At 46.3% G+C, this 19,372-nt stretch overlaps 1 protein-coding gene across 3 annotated transcripts; it reads left to right on the forward strand.

Annotated features, from left to right (window-relative positions):
• The first annotated feature begins 10,431 nt into the window (after nt 1-10,431).
• LOC135597652 (auxin response factor 18-like) lies at nt 10,432-16,334 on the forward strand. Of its 3 annotated transcripts, none has more exons than XM_065090905.1 (6): nt 10,432-10,985; nt 11,093-11,156; nt 11,250-12,403; nt 13,494-14,395; nt 14,819-14,921; nt 15,437-16,334. In XM_065090905.1, exons 3-5 carry the CDS (start codon nt 11,309-11,311, stop codon nt 14,886-14,888), a joined length of 2,067 nt encoding a protein of 688 aa, XP_064946977.1. In that variant the 5' UTR covers nt 10,432-10,985; nt 11,093-11,156; nt 11,250-11,308; the 3' UTR covers nt 14,889-14,921; nt 15,437-16,334. The 3 variants fall into 3 exon arrangements, with proteins under 3 accessions (XP_064946977.1, XP_064946975.1, XP_064946976.1); XM_065090903.1 differs by lacking the exon at nt 15,437-16,334 and having other exon boundaries at nt 10,433-10,752; nt 10,832-10,985; nt 14,819-15,345; XM_065090904.1 differs by lacking the exon at nt 15,437-16,334 and having other exon boundaries at nt 10,433-10,985; nt 11,093-11,141; nt 14,819-15,345.
• The last annotated feature ends 3,038 nt before the right edge of the window (nt 16,335-19,372 follow it).

Below are 19,372 nucleotides of genomic sequence, written 5' to 3' on the forward strand. Positions count from 1 at the left end.
CCCGAGCGGTTGCCCGGAACCCGAGGCACTCTCTTCGGAATCCCTATGGGCCCAGTTGCGGCTCGTCAGCCAGCGACTTGATGAGGTGCAGAAAGAGGTCCACAAGTCCAAGGGAGAGCTAAGGGAGGACGTACACCAAGGGTCTCCCTTCACGCCCGAGATACGGGATCTGACAGTCCCCACGGACTTCCAACTCCCCTCTCTAGACGCTTACGACGGCTCTGCCGACCCGACGGACCATGTAGCTGTTTTTCGCGCCCAGATGGCGCTATACGGGACCTCTGATGCTCTGATGTGTAGAGTGTTTCCCACCACTCTGAGAGGGCCGGCCCACGCGTGGTACAACGACTTGAAGACCGGAATGATCGTGTCCTTCGACCAGCTCATCAAGGACTTCGAGCTCCACTTCATGGCCTATGCATGGCCGAAGCCTTCCGCGGCACTGCTCCTTTGACTCAGACAAAGGGAGGATGAGCCCCTCTCACATTTTGTGGATCGCTTTGCCACGCAAATCCGGGGTTTGCCGGACACTCACCCCTCTCTGTTAGTGCAGGCGTTCGTGATAGGCCTGCGACCTTCCAGATTTCTCTGGTCCCTCGCGGAGCGACCTCCCACCACGGTGCCAGAGATGCTCCAACGGGCTGACCGGTACATCGCAGCGGAGACCTGGGCGGCCGGGAGGAGAAGGGACAACTTTCGACCGCGGGCTCCATAAGAGAGGCCAAGCACTCGCAGTGGCTACCCGATGTAGTCCTCATGAAAGAAATCAAAGCTCTGCCTCGGTCTTTTCCGAGCGAAGGTTCGGTATCTGCCTTACCTCCTCTCGACTCACTGTTGGCCCCGGCCTAAACTCCTCCGAGTCTACACGGCTCGACCGAAGACAACCTCGAGCCGTGTCCCTCGACCGCAGACTGCCGAGTCCTATCTCAGCGCGGCCTTCCCGCCTGAGCTGGATCCCACAACCCGAGTCATATCCTTCGGCCCGAGCCGTGTCCCTCGGCCGCAGACTGTCGAGTCCTATCTCAGCGCGGTCTTCCCACCTGAGATGCATCCCTCGGCCCGAGCCATATCCTTCGGCTTGAGCCATATCCCTCGGCTGCCGACCTGTCACGGACTTAGCTGGTTTTGCCTAAGTCGTGCGACACCCTTGCGTGTCCGTCCGCAAAGGTCAGCCTCCCCGAAGCCTCCCATGGTCCCTTAGGTCCCACAAAAGAGAGAACAGGACAAAGAAAAGGCCTCACTTGGGATCCACAAGCAAACATCTCCGAAAAACACTTTATAGACAATACAAATTATAAACAGACTTTACAGGCTCTGAACAGTTGCACAACAAAGGGTAAAATAGTCCATTATAGACCGAAAATCTCTCACACGTGTCCACATGACACAACCTTTATTTACAAGCCTAAAGCGGCCACCGACCCAACTAAAATGGGACTATCAAGCCTTCGGTCGTCCCCCTACATGCTGTACAAAGCATGGACATACCAAAAGATACGAACATACATAAGCATTACATTAAACACCCTGTTTAGAAGTTTGTCCGTGACATTCTCCCCCACTTATTCTTTCGACGTCCTCGTCGAAGCCTTTGTCAACACTGCAACTCCTTGCCTCTGCTGAGTATTCAATCTTCTGCTCCAACTGCAATGCGTCCCTTGGTTCCTAACTGCTCTCCACTATTGTCTTCGAGTCGTCAAACCTTTTGATCCACCATGCTGCTTCAACTCACCAATGACTCTGACTCCGGTGTGGGGTTGGCTGAGTTGTGTTGATCCTTGTTGATTCCTACGGATCCTTCAAATGAAGGAAAAGACCATCCTTACTGCGCCAGTCTCTCAAATGCCTCATGCTGCTTGAACTGGGTGGATGCTTGTTGGAGCTTTTAACGAGCATCGTCTCGCAAACTTCTGAAGATTTGGGTCCTTCCTCCACAAAATTTGCTCATTGACTTTTCTTTCACTTAGTTGTCACATCCAAGTAGGTTCGCATCACTTTCGCTTTCGATTGGCATTTCGTTGGGAAATGAAGCGGACAGTCTACTCTCAGTAACACTGATCACCATTGGTGAGGATTTGACAACTATTATCTTCTATTATCTTCGAAGGGTCTTTAAACTTTTGCATAGCTCCTCTGCTGGATAGATAAGAGAATTGGGGTACTCGGTTTCGCCCATTCTCTTAAGGGTTAAGAAGGCAAAGGTTACTTGACTTTGCCCGCCTCCTCGAGGTTGTACTCCATGCATCGAGCTGGTTACTGGCCTTCGCCTGCTCTTTGCTCACACTTCTGAAGCACTTGAAGTGTTTGCACTCCTTGCGTTGAGTTAGTTACTGTGATTCACCTTCTCAATGCCATCGAACTCCTGGAATGCAGGAAGTTTTCACCCCAACTTGGAGTAATTCTCTAATAGATTTGGTCGCCTTTGGGATTGTACCGTCTTCTCCATCAACCCTATCGCCTACTCCCCTGAGTAGCAAAGGTACAACACCGCGTACTGACTACTTCGTACCATAGCGCTGCCATGTACATGACCCGAAGTCCTTCGCTTTCGGCTATCTTGATGAGAAACTTATTGACACTGGTCTTACGAAGTTCCTTGGCCTCTGCCCTTCAGCCTTGTCTCGGTACTTGGAGTTTGCCTTTGCATGCTCCACCTCCTCGGCCCCTTTTACGACCAAGCGCTCTCCCTCCATGAGAGCAAGGGATCAATGACTTTCACGGAAGTCCCGCCTCTGCGGTACCATGGCGCTTCCATGCCCATGGCACTATTATCCGTCGCCTCGCATCTGCATCCCTTTTCTTCACAATCAGTAGATATGCCTCTATGGTACTCCTCTGAGTCCACCTCCATTCTATATGATGCTTGATTTTGGGTAGCCAAGTCCCTCTAGACTCGTAGTCGCTTCCTCGCCCCTTTCGACCCCCTGCTTCAACACCTCTGTGTTCCCCAAGCAGCACCCTTTTGGTCAATGGAAAGACAGACTGCAACTCCCATGCACGGCCTCTGTCATCACGTTGTAGGGTTTGCACTGATTCTGTTCTCCTTAGCTTCCTTGGTAGCAACGTTCACTTACTCGATCTTGTCCCCTGACTTGTCGGGCTCCCTTAAGCGAATATGAGCTCTGGAGCAGTCCAACTCTCCAGCTGCTTCGATCATACCGCTGTATGATCAAGTCCCTCCCATGGGACTCACTGGTACTTGCATTCGAACTTTTCCCTTGGTGGAACACAACCCCCATATGCTGATGACCAAAGCTTTCATTCGATGCAAAATTCGATGCACGCACGGAAGACCCGCCTCTGCGGTACCATGACCTTCACTCCTTGAATCCATAGCCCTTCTTGCCATCGTATTGTTCACCGAAGTGGAGCTTCCAGTAGCTCTCGATCATACCTTCGTATGATCTAGTCCCTCACGGGGCTAAGTCGTGTGTATCGCATTGTCACAAACTGTTCCACCACGATCCGCTGCACCATGTCGCCTCCTGGTGACTTCTCCATTGCATTCTGATCCTTGTGGAAAAACTCGAATTGTGAACCCTCCATGTGTGGCCTCTGCCAATACATCGCAGGGTCTCCTCTACTTTCGATTTTGTTCGCTCCTTTGGCAATCGACCTTCATCCACCCACTCTTGGGTCACACCTAGATGAAGCACCGCTCTAGGACAGTCCGTCGCCTAGTAGCTCCCGAAGTCCACCGACTTCACTGTAATTTGTGCACCATTGTCTGGATCCTGGGCCTCTGCCCCTACCAGCACAATCTTCGCTGCGCACTGCTTCCTTCATGGCAACTTGAATGACAATGCTGTGACATATTCTTCAAGAGTACCCGCCTCTGTGTCCTCTTGCCCCGTGCTAAGGCCTTCTGAACTCAACTTCGCCTTCGTAAATTGAGTCGCCTTAGTTCCTCCATCAAATGCTCCTCTGAGATAAGGTGCATGTGCCCCGAAGCTCCCTTCGTCTTTGGCACCATGCAAGATGAGTCTGCTTCGTCAGAATGAAGGACCCATGGAACAACATGATCTTACTCTTGCCTCTGCAAGAGTTCATGTCCTTGACCTCTGTCTAAGGAAAGCACTGTGCCTCTGCTCCATGTTCCAACTTCTATGCTGGCTCCCTTCAAGCGGCTTGGGTACTTCGCCAAGTTACACCCAAGTTGCTCCGCTCCTCGTTTTTGCATTAAGTTGATGGTGGCCCTCGCGCCCACCATTCCATGGGTCAGCCCTCCCTTGAGTTTGATCTCCGTATCGACTCCAAGTGTGCCTTCATTTGTGTTGCCTTGGGTCACTCCCCCACTTGATCTCGCAATGCATCCACCAATGCATTCTCTCAAGTGAGATCATGCGACGACTCCTCGCCGCTTGCTCAGTCCATTGAGCTTCGTGGAGTTGTTGTTTGTTGAGGTACTCCTCCTCAACTTGTGAGGTTCGTCCCACATGATTCTCCCTCTGGAGAGTCGGGACTTATCTCTCCTGGATAACTGTCCCATTGGAGCAACATCTCTCTTCGTTTTGGAGACCACCATCCCCTTGGACTACTCCGATCTGCTGAACAAACTGTGCATTGTTCTGCCTCCTGCAAACACACTTGCTAGATTGCGACTCCACGTCAATACAGCCCCCGCTGCTCCCCTCAAGGCCTAGCAACATGCTAAACTAGTTGCACCCTTCAGCCTCCTAAGGACGTATCCTTCACATGCCGAAGAGAAAGTTTCAATGCTCCATGGCGCCGAGTTTCGATCGCCTTGGGATGGCCACGAACATTCCATCGTCCGCATACAAGCCCATATATAAGTACCAAATTCTTCGAGCTAGCAATTCTCCTCACCTCTGTGAGCTTTGCATAACTCTTTTGGTCGTTGAGCAACTCATTCCACCTTGCATGGTCTCATCCTTTACCAAGCGCCTCGCTTGCCTAGAGCACCATCAAGTATAGTTGTCAACGTTGAGCCATAGCTCAAACTCAGCCATCCCAACCTTTGTGCGCTTCACATTCTTCTAAGCTTGTCTGTTCTCATGGTGCCTCTTGCGAAGGGTTGGCCATTCCTCTGAATGCCAATCTTGGATGCCCGCTCCTCTGAGCGACTCCTTTTTCCTACATCACCATGCTCGTTTTCCCCCAAACTGTCGCGCGTGTGCTGACTGCCCTCAACGCAGCCCCACTAGGTCCCCCACGTTTGCATGCTAAGTGTTTCTATGAGTGCTTGTCCCACTCTGATACCATCTGTCACGGACTTAGCTGGTTTTACCTAAGTCGTGCGACACCCTTGCGTGTCCATCCGCAAAGGTCAGCCTCCCCGAAGCCTCCCATGGTCCCTTAGGTCCCACAAAAGAGAGAACAGGACAGAGAAAAGGCCTCGCTCGGGATCCACAAGCAAACATCTTCGAAAAACACTTTATAGACAATGTAAATTACAAACAAACTTTACAGGCTCTGAACAGTTGCACAACAAAGGGTAAAATGGTTCATTACAGACCAAAAATCTCTCACACGTGTCTACATGACACAACCTTTATTTACAAGCCTAAAGCGGCCACCGACCCAACTAAAATGGGACTATCAAGCCTTCGGCCGTCCCCCTACATGCTGTACAAAGCATGGACATACCAAAAGACACGGAATACATAACCATTACATCAAACACCCTGTTTAGAAGTTTGTCCGTGACAGACCGCCGAGTCCCACCTCAGCGCGGCCTTCCCGCCTGAGCTGGATCCCACAGCTCGAGTCATATCCTTCGGCCCGAGTCGTGTCCCTCGGCCGCAGACTACCGAGTCCTATCTCAGCGCGGTTTTCCCGCCTGAGATGTATCTCTCGACCCGAGCCATATCCTTCGGCTTGAGCCATATCCCTCGGCCGCCGACCACTGAGTCCCACCTCAGCGCGGCCTTCCCGCCTGAGCTGGATCCCACAGCCCGAGTCATATCCTTCGGCCCGAGCCGTGTCCCTCGGACGTAGACTGCTGAGTTCCACCTCAGCACGGCCTGCCCGCCTGAGCCGTCTCCCTCGGCCCGAGCCGTTTCCTTCGTCCTGAGCCATGTCTTTGCCGAGTCTACCTCAGCGCGGCCTGCCCGCCTTCACCATATCCCTCGGCCCGAGCCGTTTCCTTCGTCCTGACCATGTCTTTGCCGAGTCTACCTCAGCGCGGCCTGCCCGCCTTCACCATATCCCTCGGCCGCGTGATGCTCGAGACCACACCTGCGCGATTTGCCTGCCTGCGTCGTGCTACTCGGTCGCACGATGCCCGAGACCACGCCTGCGCGGTTTGCCCGCCCGCGTCGTGCTACTCGGTCGCACGATGCCCGAGACCACACCTGCGCGGTTAGCCCGTTTGCGTCGTGCCACTCGGTCGCACAATGCCCGAGACCACACCTGTGCGGCCAGCCCACCTGTGTCGTGTTCCTCGGCTTCTTGCTCCCGAGACACACCTGTGCGGTTCACCCGCCTGCGTCGTGCTACTCGGTCCCCTGCTCCCGAGACCACACCTGCGTGGTTCACCTGCCTGCGTCGTGCTCCTCGGTCCCCTGCTCCCGAGACCACACATGTGCGGTTCACTCGCCTGCGTCGTGCTCCTCAGCCTTCTGCTCCCGAGATCACACCTGCGCGGCCAGCCCGCCTGCGTCGTGCGACTCGGCTTCATACTCCCCGAGACCACACCTGCGCGGCCAGCCCGCCTGCGTCGTGCTCCTCGGCTTTCTGCTCCCGAGACCACACCTGCGCGGTTCACCCGCCTGCGTTGTGCTCCTCGGCCTCCATACTCTTCGAGATACGCCTGCGCGGCCAACCCGCCTGAAAGCTGAAGCATGCCTCCGACTCCCATTACAACGACCGATGCATAGCTTCTTTCCTGGGGGGAATATGATGAGGATAATAATGGCGACAAGACTCACGTGACGTCAGCTGTCTCAAATAACGCCTCACAACCCCTGGTCAATACAGACCAAAACGTCGACCGAGGCGCATTAACGTCCTGCTCAAGCTCGGTTCTTCACGCCACGCCAACATCAATGTCAAACGCTACCAGCCTGCCCCCTGCAAGCGGGCACATCAGAAAACAGTAAGCTTCCCTATAAATACCCTCGCATTCTGAACGGTGAAGAGGACGGGAATTTCTACTTCATCATCTAAAACTCCCTTCACATCAACTGACTTGATTGTCGGAGGGGTCGGGTCGGCGTGGAGCCAAAGGTCCTCGCGAGCCGCGAAGGCGAGGAGCCGCCTCCCGGAGGAAATGGCGACCCCGTCCCGATCGGACCACCGCCTCATACTACCTCGACGGACTCGAAGGTCGCCTCGGGAAGATCCCCCGTTATCCGGACCCAAACCGAGCCGCGTCGGCCCCGAGGCCACGGCTCAAAGTTGTTTACCACAACACTAACTCAAGAAAAGAAGCCTAATTTGCTTGTTCATTAACGTGGAGAAGGAACGTCAAGGATAAGGTAAGCTGGACTCCACAATGATGCAACCAAGTGCTGTTGTTGATTGACTAAAGGAAGACAATACCGGCAAGTTAGGCTTTGAAATGTTCTACCGGTGCGTCCAAGTGCCACTCGAATTAAGCTGAACCTGTGTGAATGAGATTACTGGTTCCTGATATTTCTGCCGAAACATCATCATTCGTCTGTGTAGAATTCTTTCTCCCAGCAAATGAAACCACCGTCACACATACATCACAACCGCACTCCTATTCTCCGAACACTAAAACAAAGTATGATCTTAAAGCTGTCTTCTTCTACCCAAATAAAAGAAGAAGAAAGATGAGGAGAGTTGGATATTTGTCCTTCAACATTAACGGCTTGAATCTTGTTCCAGGTCAAGTGGTGGCTGCCGCTTGCTAAGTACATCGTCCCGTTTGTCTCGCATATGCTTTTACTCTTTTTTGCTCTTTCCCACAGTAGGCGCTCATGTGAAACTGGTTCTCATTGATGGCAAGCAGATTCTTCTCGTATCTTTCTCTGAACCTGGGTATTACGGTCACAAAAACTGTGGAGCCATTCCAATTCCTATTGACTACGGAGTTGGGAGGTTTACGACGCCCACAAGCCTTCCATGGTCCATCTGCTGCCAATTCCTATTGACTGCGGAGACGGAGGTTTCCGACGCCCACATGATTTTCCATGGTCCATCCGCTGCGTGTGCAGTGAACATAGTTCCACCACCGTCATGGGTAAGCTATGTATTACTTCGGAGGGACGAAAGGTTTCGTCATCGTCATCATGCTTACCGTGGGATTAGAGGGAGCGGGGCCCGCCTCTCATCTCCCGACCCGTTCTTTGTCGTTTCCGCAGAGGCCCCGGTTCGGAAACGACAAAATGTCCGACACACGCGGGGCCCGGATCTGTTCCACCCTGCTCTCGACGCGTGGCGCTGCTACGCGTCCTCTTTTTAGACTTGAAACCAAATAAAAATAACAAAATTAGACAAAAGCAATAAATAATAATAATAACAACAACAATACTGTTATTATTAAACCACGGCGCACGTTAGCGAGACCGGCGCACGGGAGGAGAACGCTGACGGGTCGGCGGACGCGCGGCATGGGGAGGTCGGTAGTCGCCGTCCCCGGCCGCTGACGCCGCCGCGGGATCCACCACGCCCCGTCGCCTCAGATGAATCGCCGATTCCCCCTCGCCCAACCGATCGCCCCCCGTTCCCGCGCTGCTTCTTCGTAATAACTCTTTTACCCTTCACCGCTCCCTCACCATTTAAAATGGATTTGAACTCAGTAAATCTAATAGGAGAAAAGGAAAAGAAAATTAGAATCATTGAGCACCAAAAGCAATATATATATATATATATATATATATATATATATATATATATATATATATATATATATATATATATATATATATGTCAGTGTTTACTTTGTGTCAGAGACGACAAGGAGCAGCTGTCGTAAAAATAGATAGATGGATGGAGGAATAAGACATAATATATCACTTTATCTAACAAAGCACGGCTTTACCTGCTTGTCTTTGCACGGCAAGCTGTCTTTAGCTGCCCCCATGACATGCGCAGTTCATGGTACATACACATTTGAAAACAAGAGTCACTTCACGTCAAATGCAGTGCTATATGTGGTTTTGCCATCTTGATCATGCCACGTAGCTGAGAATCTTTGAACAAAAAGCCACGAAACAAGCTGAGCATGCAGTTGGCATCACATAGCAGTCTCCAAATTGGACATGCCAGTTTAACTCCAGCCATAGAAGACTTCATCAATTACGAGCAGACACACGTATATATATATATATACATGATATGTATATACATGTATATACATATGTATATATATATATATATATATATATATATATATATATATATATATATATATATATATATTGTTGATGAACTGATGTGTCGTGGTTGATGAGTCAGTATGGCCTGTTCCACGGGGCGATGTCGGAAGTCTTCGATCGGTTGAGCTAGATGTCAGAGTCGGTCGAGTCCTTCAGTTGATGTGTTGGCGTCGCAATATTGACGTCTCGATGCTGATTGACATGTCGGGAGAAAGGATGCCTCTATCGATCGGGATGGCCTTGCCTCGGACGTTGCCATTTTCCCGCACAGAAGGCCCCGTCGGGTCGTTACCGACTGTGGCCCCTCGACAAGTAAGTCAGTGTGGGGTTCTGTTTTCTGCCTCCATTTTTTCTCCCCCATGGTTAGAAGTCGACCAAGGATTTTTATACTATTGTACAAGGATCGGTCATACGTGAGTTTGACGTGACAACCGATCCTTTAAGGATAAGATAGTACATTTGTACGGTCGTCGTCCCGGGATGTGCGGAATGACACAATGCAGCGCCGTCTTAAGTTTACCGGGACGGGACATACCGAGTAGCGTCTTGATACGATTGCTGGCTCGACGTGTGAGGTGATGTTACATGACATCGATTGTGACGTGACCTAGGTCCGAAGTATACCTTATCACATATACCCCAAGATCAATAATAGTAGTAGTAGTAGGGTGTCAATCGGTCTTTACCCTTCCCATGGAGGAAAGGATCATAGAAGACATACATGGATATCGGCAATGGTAGTGCTGTAAATAGAGGGAGACGACGAGACCTATCCAGGAAAGGAACAGCGCGGTCCGCAAATCGTCCGGATCGGCGAGGAATTGGTGACGGGGTCGCGTCGAGAATACCATCGTCGGACCGGAAGATCGGGGGGTAGCGTCTTCGACACGCGTCGACAAAGTAGCCTCTCTTTTAAGTTATAGCGTCAAGTTGCACAAACACCTGATCCTCCCCCTTTTCTCTCTCTCTCTCTCTCTCACCCACCACTACTACAGTATCCACAACAGTGACATCACCCTAATTAAAACCTCAAAAAGGGCAAAAAATAAACGAATAAATATTTCTCGAAATTATTTTTTTCGTTTCACTATCATTTAATTTGTTCTCTCTCTTTCCTTTGCTTTTTACTCGAAAGAGAGATCGGCTCTGTATGATGGTGATATAAGAGATCCGACCGAGCAGGGGAAATATCCACAGTGTGAGCAGCCTCTCTTTCCTCCGGTCGCCTACGAGTGCGGGCGAGGAGGGAGTCACTGTGGATCGACGATAAGGAGCGGAAAGACTGCATCTTGGGGTGGAATCTGTGTCGAATAAATTCTTGTAATCTTTTTTGTTCAGGTTTTTGGGGGTGAAATTTCGTGCTTTTTCTGAGGGTTGGCATTGTTTTGGTTGGAAACGATGGAGTTGAGGTCATCGTGTGGTGGGTTTTGTAGGGCTTGAGTCGAAGGTAATTGAGCTTGCAAGTGGTGTTGTATTTTCCTTTTTTCTTCTGGTTGGATTCTCTGAGAGATTTCGGTGGAGTGCAGAAAGGTTGGACTTTTGGGATTTTGCGCCTGCTTTCGATCGTCTTTGAGACGAAAAGTTTGGGGATAAGGACAAGAAATTTCACGGGTTCTCCATTTGGTGCCGGTCATTTCTCTTCTTGCTTCACCAGTTGCCTCAGTTCTGATCGGAGCGAAGGTAAGCGAATTTGAGGTTTTCTGCTTCGTTTCCGAATTATTATGCGAAGTGGTCTGGATCTTTTAGATTCATGGCGTATTCTTCTCCGTTTTGATTCCTTGTCGCAGGAACGTGTCTTATGCTATAAAGGATATGAAGAATTGGCTCGTGCGGAAGGTGAGGAGTGTCATGGTAACGTATGCTGTTCTTCATAGCTTCCTTTTTTAGGTGATGAAGATGGTCTCTTTACCAATTATACCACCACAAATTTGTCTCTGTTCGCAGAATTCTTCCAAGGCCAGTTAGAGTTGCTCTTATCCGACGAATCCACGAGAGAACCATCAATGAAGGACAACGATAAGTGCCTGGACTCCCAGCTCTGGCATGCTTGCGCCGGCGGGATGGTTCAGATGCCGGCCGTGAACTCCAGGGTCTACTACTTCCCCCAGGGTCACGCGGAGCACGCCCAAGGATTTGTGGACTTTGGGAATTCACGGTGGATACCGCCGTTCATACTCTGCCGAGTCACGGCAGTCAAGTTCATGGCTGACCGGGAGACAGACGAAGTCTTTGCCATGATCCAGATGGCCCCTATCAGGGGCAGCGAGCTAGACTATGCGGAAGATGACGGGCTGGACCTCGGTATGAATGAAATTGATGTGTGCGGAAAGCCTGCTTCTTTTGCCAAGACATTGACCCAATCGGATGCCAACAATGGTGGTGGATTCTCGGTCCCTCGCTACTGCGCTGAGACCATCTTCCCGAGGTTGGACTACTCGGCAGATCCTCCGGTACAGACCGTGATCGCAAAGGATGTACATGGCGAGGTGTGGAAGTTTAGGCACATATACAGGGGGACACCTCGTCGGCACCTTCTCACCACCGGATGGAGCACCTTTGTGAACCAAAAGAAACTTGTGGCAGGGGATTCCATTGTGTTCCTCAGAGCAGAGAACGGGGAACTCTGTGTTGGTATCCGACGTGCCAAAAAAGGTGGGGCTGGTGATGGCCCAGATTGCTGGCCAGGATGGAATCCCCCAGGCAGTAATGGTGCTTCTGGTTATGGTGGCTTGTCTGTCTTCCTGAGGGAAGAAGATGGCAAATTGATGAGAGGTAATGGTGATGATTTTGATTCCAGCAGGGGTATAAGAGGAAGGAGCCAAATGAGAATAGATTCTGTCATTGAGGCGGCAAAACTTGCAGCAAATGGGAAGCCTTTCGAGGTTGTGTACTACCCAAGAGCCAGTACGCCAGAGTTTTGTGTAAAGGCTGCAGCAGTAAAAGCAGCGATAAGGATCCAGTGGTATCCGGGGATGAGATTTAAAATGGCTTTCGAAACTGAGGATTCATCAAGGATTAGTTGGTTCATGGGGACTATATCTTCAGTTCAGGTTGCAGATCCCATAAGATGGCCTAATTCACCATGGAGACTTCTCGAGGTATCCTCTTTATGCGGCATATGCAAGTTGTTTATCCTTTTTCCCTTTTTTGTACACTTTGATGATCAAAATGTGCTTTAGCTCTTTCTGATTGAAATCATTTTTCTTAAACAATGTTGGTGGTTATCAGAAGCCGACTTAAAGTATGAGAAATGTGCTTTAGTTCTTTTCTTTTTTCAGATTCACATTTCATTTCACTTTAATTGGGTTAAAAATTTTAATGTAGAGAAGAAATGTTTTTTTTCTGATGAAGATGTAGTGAAAAAGAAAATGCTTGAGGGATATTCTGAGAGGAAGTTTTATGATGCAGTTGACTTAAACATCTTGGTGTTCGCATGAACAAGTATAAACTCTTTTTCCCCTTATATATGGCGATCACTTGATGTCCTTGAACTTGTTAATATTCTCCACCATTTTTATTATATATTAATTTTTTAATATACAATCAGCATAAAACTATATTTGATCTCATGAACATGGATCTTAAGTTGTTGTATTAATATTTTATTCATACAGTTAACTGCGATACAAAATTGTTATTCTTTCTTAATAATACAAAAAAAATATTTTTTGGTTGTTAAAATAAGTGTGTGATCTTCTTTTCTTTGGCAATCCATAATTCATAATTCTGAAAGTTGTACTAGTTTGGCTAGCTGCATTGGAATATATTGCTACCAGAAAAATGCAATTTTTAAAACAACTAAGATGATGCCTATGATTGTTTCACGTTGACATGTTTGAGTGTTCAATTGGAGATAAGTGCTTTGTAAAAAAGAATTCTTCCTGGCAGAGAAAATTACAGTATCTCGTGAATAGATCGGTTCAATCTATACTGAATTATCTATCCATCTCTTCACGTGACAGGAAAAGAATTTAAGCTCATCATCTAGGGCTTCCTAAAATCCTCAAATTGTGCTTGACTTCTGTCAAAAAAGAAAGAAAACAATGCTTTTTTTAATACACATACTGCATGTGGTTTTTTCTTGCTTGGTAATCTAATGACTTTGATTTTGTTGTATTCCCTTTCTACCTGTGAGTATATTTGTCTTTCAATTTGAGAAAGCTAATCACCCTTGAAATGATGTTGCAGGTGACGTGGGATGAACCAGACCTGTTACAGAATGTGAAGCGTGTGAGCCCATGGCTGGTTGAACTGGTTTCAAATTTGCCAGCCATTCATCTTGCACATCTCTCACCACCCAGGAAAAAGCCACGGATTCTCCAACACCCTGATTTTCCCTTTGAAGGTCAATGTCCAATGCCAATGGTCGTAGGAAACCCCATCATCACCAGGGACAGCCCCTTCTGCTGTTTTTCTGACAACGCTCCTGAAAGCATACAGGGAACCAGGCATGCACAATTTGGTCTATCTTTATCAGATGTCCAACTTAACAAACTGCAGACGGATCTGTTCCACACTGGGTTTCATCGGCTTGATCATGCTACTCTGCCCTCGAGGATTTCTACGGGTGTTACTGCTGGCAATCCTACTATTCGTGACAAGGTATCATGTTTGCTAACTATCAGTCATCCTTCTCAGAGCCTGAAGAAATCATGTGATGGGAAGCCACCACAATTGGTGCTCTTTGGGCAGCCAATACTCACTGAAGAACAAGTGTCTTTGAACAAATCTGAGAATACGACATCCCATTGTGTTACCAGAAACTGCTTATCGGATGAGAATCTTGAAAAGACAGTGAGTATGTCTGATGGTTCTGGATCTGCAATAAATCTGAAGGGATCTCTTGAAGCATTCCCAAGTCAGAAGGATTATCTAGCTTCGGAGTTTGGTCATTGGACTGGGCAATGTAAGGTGTTTATGGAATCAGAGGATGTGGGTCGCACCCTTGACCTCTCTGTATTAGGCTCATATGAGGAACTATATGGGAGGCTTGCTGACATGTTTGGAACTGAAAAATCAGAGATGGTGAGTCATGTGCTTTATAAAAATGCAGCCGGTGCAGTTAAACACACTGGAGATGAACCTTTCAGGTGATCTATTTGATTGCAATCTTTATAATTTGTAGAAAGACAATTCCTTCCTTTGTCATTGCAAGATGCTGTAGACTCTTGCCTGAAGATCCTTTTTGGTGGTTTTCTTTTCCTTTATACTTTCTTCAAAGAGGATTTGGAAGCTTTCAAATGTTTCATTGCATTTTCTTCTTTAGTTATTCCAGCTTTTTCACATCAAATTTACATCTTAGAGTTCCATATGGCTTTGCATAACTGTCTTCCCAAAATTTTGTTCTCTTCTATACATATTTTATGAAGTTGATATGTCTGAGACTAATGGGGAAGCAGTCCTTGTTTTTTCGTGAAACTGTTTACAAAATTATAATATTTTCACCTTACCTCCACGACCTGTTGTTTGCTCTGTGAATTGACGCATACATTTTGTTTTTTCATTTGTTGCAGTGACTTCATGAAATCAGCCAGGAGACTGACAATATTAACTGATACAGGAAGCGACGACATAGCAAGCTAGGGAAAGTCACTTGCCAATTGTATAGTTGAGCAGGCAAGTCTCTTCTTAAATTGCCAACATCACAGGCACTTCATCTTGGATGCTGATTTTATGTTTCGAAAGCCAGTTTTCTGTTTCATCTCAATTTCCAGTATGAGTTTCACAACTAAGGACAAGTTATTAGTAACTTTATTTAGCAAAAGAATCAGTGTTGCGGTCTATTCTCGCTGGAAATTCCTGCCACATTTATTTGTGCTAGAAAAAGCACAAACTTTGGTCTTCCATGCACACGGAAAAACACTAACTGCGATGGAGTTGGTTCTGTGCATGAGTAAGTCGGTGGTCAGTTGTCATAGTTTTAGCTGATCCGTGCATATTATTAGAGTAGAGTTTCAATGCTTGTTGGATGCTGTGTAATATAAACTTAAAACCACAATATTGCCGAAAGGAATGCAGATTGTTCAATCTTCTTACTTCATTGGCTCGTTATAGTTGTCTTCATGTTCATGTCAGTGTTGCTGGATTGATCTATAAATCTTGAGAACACTGAGCCCAGGTTATTATTGCAGCTCCTGATTTAGTGGTGTTACAAATTCAGTCGTTTTTCCTGCCTGTATCAATTGAAGAGAGAGTTCGTAATTGCAAGAGAAATATTTCATTCAGCCAAGTCAAATTGAAGCTCAAGTAATCAATCACCAAGTACCTGCTGTCAAGAACGTATGCAGATAACCTAGCTGTTTTGCTGACATTGATGTCTTGTCCAACCAGACCCACTGCCAAATATTTCCATGGTTTCTCCTGAGCTTTCCCCTACTCGTGACAGAGCAAAGAATTCAGCAAACAAAAGACTATCGAGCAATCAACAAGCAGAAGCTCCGTACAAGAACTCTCTCATTGAGCTTTCGAATCCCTGGAAAATGGGAATTTGTTGAAAGATATGCTCCAAATACCGCATGACAAAGAAAAAAGACAGGTTTTTATGGCAGGAAGCAATTTGGCTCAGCCAATTCTACACAGTCTCACCTGTTTCTTTTGTCTGGGGTCATTAACACTGTTGCTGACTCTCCAATTGTTGCTCTTGTATCATTAGAATGCTTATATGTCGAGATCTTTTGGATCTAAAGGCTCCTCGTGGATAGATGCTGTTGAAGATGAACTATGAACTATGAACTTGGTTATCAATCTTTAGGTGGTCAAGGTGACATGATATGTCCAACAACTGTAGTGTAACCTCATGCAATCAATCCTCCATGATTGTTTAGGACAAATGTATGCATGTACAGAGCCAGAGTGTATGATCAAGAGCAAACAAATAGTTGCACTCCCTTCCAATTCTTATGAGTTCTTGGACCACATTCGACATTTATTAGTCTGTGGTGGTGATGGAAAGCAAGATGTTCATTCGTCTGATGTGTCTGTCTTTGGTTCCATGTTAATAATATATGCACCCTATTGTTGACTGTTCAATCGCAAGATCCATCCAAGATCAAGAAGCATAAATTTGCATGAATCCATCTTCTTGGCAAACAGTGGTGCATAAATCCATGTTAATATATGCAACCTATTCTTGATTGTTTAATGCATGAAGGAGGATCGAGACAAAAAAGAGGTAGAGAGAGAGCTTATGGGAAGGATAATACATTGAGCGATTCACTCGTTCAAAGCAGTGTTAGTATCACTCTCTACCTTCAAAACAGTCAATTCCTCGCGAACTCTCGTACTCGTACCAATAATAACAAATGATGATTTATCAATTGGCGCTAGAAGGAGAACCTATAAGTCCTCGATTTTCATATTACGGGTATTGATATGAATATTTAATCTATATCAATCGATGAATAAAGAAACTAAAACTTTATAGGTATCTTTTAGATTCACTCGAAAGAACAAAATTATATAGTCTCCCCCAAAACAAATAATTTCTCATAAGCCTTAATTTCAGTTTGTAGAATGGATAAAGTAGGAAATTATTGAAGAGAAAATACATACATCAAATAAATATGAGATCAACATAAGCGTTCTAAGGATTGTGAACAGGTCAATGAATCTTAAACCAAGGTGATATCAACAAAATCTAAAATCTAAGGCGAAGTCGTAGAAAGAGATTGTCTTGTCTTAGTTATGTAGGATGTTTGAGATCAGGTTGTTAATTCCGGACAAAGGTCAGAAAGCAGAGCACTGCATTGAATTGAGATGTCTTCTCTGATTCTGCTGTCGGTGACTCGCCAAGGCACTGCTTAGTTGAGTGCCAACAATAACTGCTTTCCCCACCATAAAAGCATCTGTCCAACTTTGTGGAATTATTGATTGTCATCATAACACTTTCGGTTTAACTATACGTCATCATAACAATTTAGTATGGTTAAATTGAACTTAAGCATTTTATATTAATAATTTAGTCTCAATAATTTAATATAATAATTATCCTATTGTATTGTTAGGCTATTGTAAATGATAACGGAATTGATCTAGTATTAATGATACGAGGAATCTAATTATGATTTATCGTCAAATAAGAAATTAATAAGAGATAAAAGATCAATCATTATTTTTGAGAGATGAGATCATTGATATCCTAGTCAATCCATCGTGATTTGAGCCCATATAAATAGGATTATCCGAGGTATCTCGGAAGTGGAAACATCGAGATCTTGAGGTGATAGAATGTTTCATAAAATATTCTACAGAAAGGTAGCCTCTAATCGTCTCCTCTTAACCTCTTGTCTACGAGGGTAACTTGGAGGGCTAACCATAATCGTCTACCTTAGATCCTTGCCCACGTGGGTGGAAAGGTGGAGGGTAGCTTTTGTCCTCTGCATTTATTCCCCTCTTAAGGCATGATTCGAGGTTCTCACAAGAGGGGTCCAAAGTGTGATATTTAGTTCATCCGACACATCAAGCTTATACCTTTTCAATCCGTTGACTTGGTGGTATGTCTAGTTCATCGTGCTCGAGCAGTGCTGGTGGTGATTCTGATCTTCCCATCTTTGGTAAATGTGGGGGTTGGGTTTCTTGACCTCCACCTTGATGAAGTGAGGGTTAGGTTTCCCAACCTCCCATCTCCGATGAAGATGGGATCAGGCTTCTCGACCTCCACACCTCGGTGTAAGGAGGTAGGGATTAGGTTTCTTGACCTTCCCACCTCAAGCGAAGGCAAAGGTCAGGTTTTTCGACCTCCCCACCTCAGGTGAAGGTGGGGGTTGGGCTTCCTAACCTCCATGTCTTAACATAAATAGGGGTCGGGTTTCTCGACCTCCTCGTCTTATGTGAAGGGTAGGTTCGTTGGGAAACCTAGACAGAGTATCACATGTACAGTGGAATAATAGAAAAAAAATCCTTAGATTTTCCAAAAAAAAAAAGATTCTCGTTGTGTAGATTGGTGCATAAAACAAAACACAAAACCAAAATCGCATGTGTCAAGTGAGATTTGTTACATAGGGAGATCGTATATCCTTGTAAAATCTCAGATCTGTAGGAGTGGATGAATGAGGTTAACTATCATCCTCTCTAGTAGTGATCCACATGGTAGATACGATGAAGATGCTCCTCAAATCGCTGCATAATCTTCCTCTCCATGCACACCACGTGATCAAGGAGTCGGCCCTTCTTGCTGTCCATATGCCTCAAACTGGTTATCGACTGAGGAGGAGAGGGAAGGAGGAAAATATAAGATAGTAGTAAAAAATGATATAGTATATGTCCTTTTAGTTCCCTCATATTTATAAAGGTCCTTATAATTTAACTATAATATCCTATTGGGTATTGAATCTTCATCCAACTACTCAAGCCTATTGAATCAGTAGATCTCTACTCAATAATCTCTCATCGGCTGTTATTGAATCATATCCATAAGATTCAATAAATATGAGATAGGAGCTCCAACGAATATTTCATATCCGAACCTCTACTCGTCCCAACTGTGCAACCCTTTAAGCCCAATATCAAGCTAATCGTGAGTCATACTTGTCAGAATTTCTTCTGAATTAGTGAATTATCATCTCTTATAATAATTCACTTGATTTGTCGACTACGGGCATACTATATCACTATACAGCAGTCCCTAGATAATATAGGGGAATCCAATCTATTAAACTTATCTATCCTCAATTATCGTGTATCTATAGTCCATCATTTATCTAATATCATAGAGATTGTATACCATTTGTTGTAGTTGGATCCACAAGGAATCCCCCATCGACTCTATAAACTGAATCTCGAATTTAGATAAGGTAAAGTGGTGGTATAGTCCGTGGAATCCCATAATTGGGGACCAAAGTGCCCCCTTGATCGATAGTTCGACGGGTCTCGGGCGCTCCTAGAATATTGGCACCACGTCAGGTCGGGGAACCTCGATGAGTGTCGATACCGATCGGGGTGGAGTTGGTGATGACAACTGAGCTAGTGGCATCGTATGTTGGGTTAATTGGGGGTAAAAACAAAGTAATGACATATATCATGTCTGTTAGCGTCTACACTTGTTGAGTGAGATTTAAAAATACTTTGGT

Source organism: Musa acuminata, chromosome BXJ1-11, assembly GCF_036884655.1.
Source record: "Musa acuminata AAA Group cultivar baxijiao chromosome BXJ1-11, Cavendish_Baxijiao_AAA, whole genome shotgun sequence".
In the NCBI taxonomy this organism is placed as follows: Eukaryota; Viridiplantae; Streptophyta; class Magnoliopsida; order Zingiberales; family Musaceae; genus Musa; species Musa acuminata.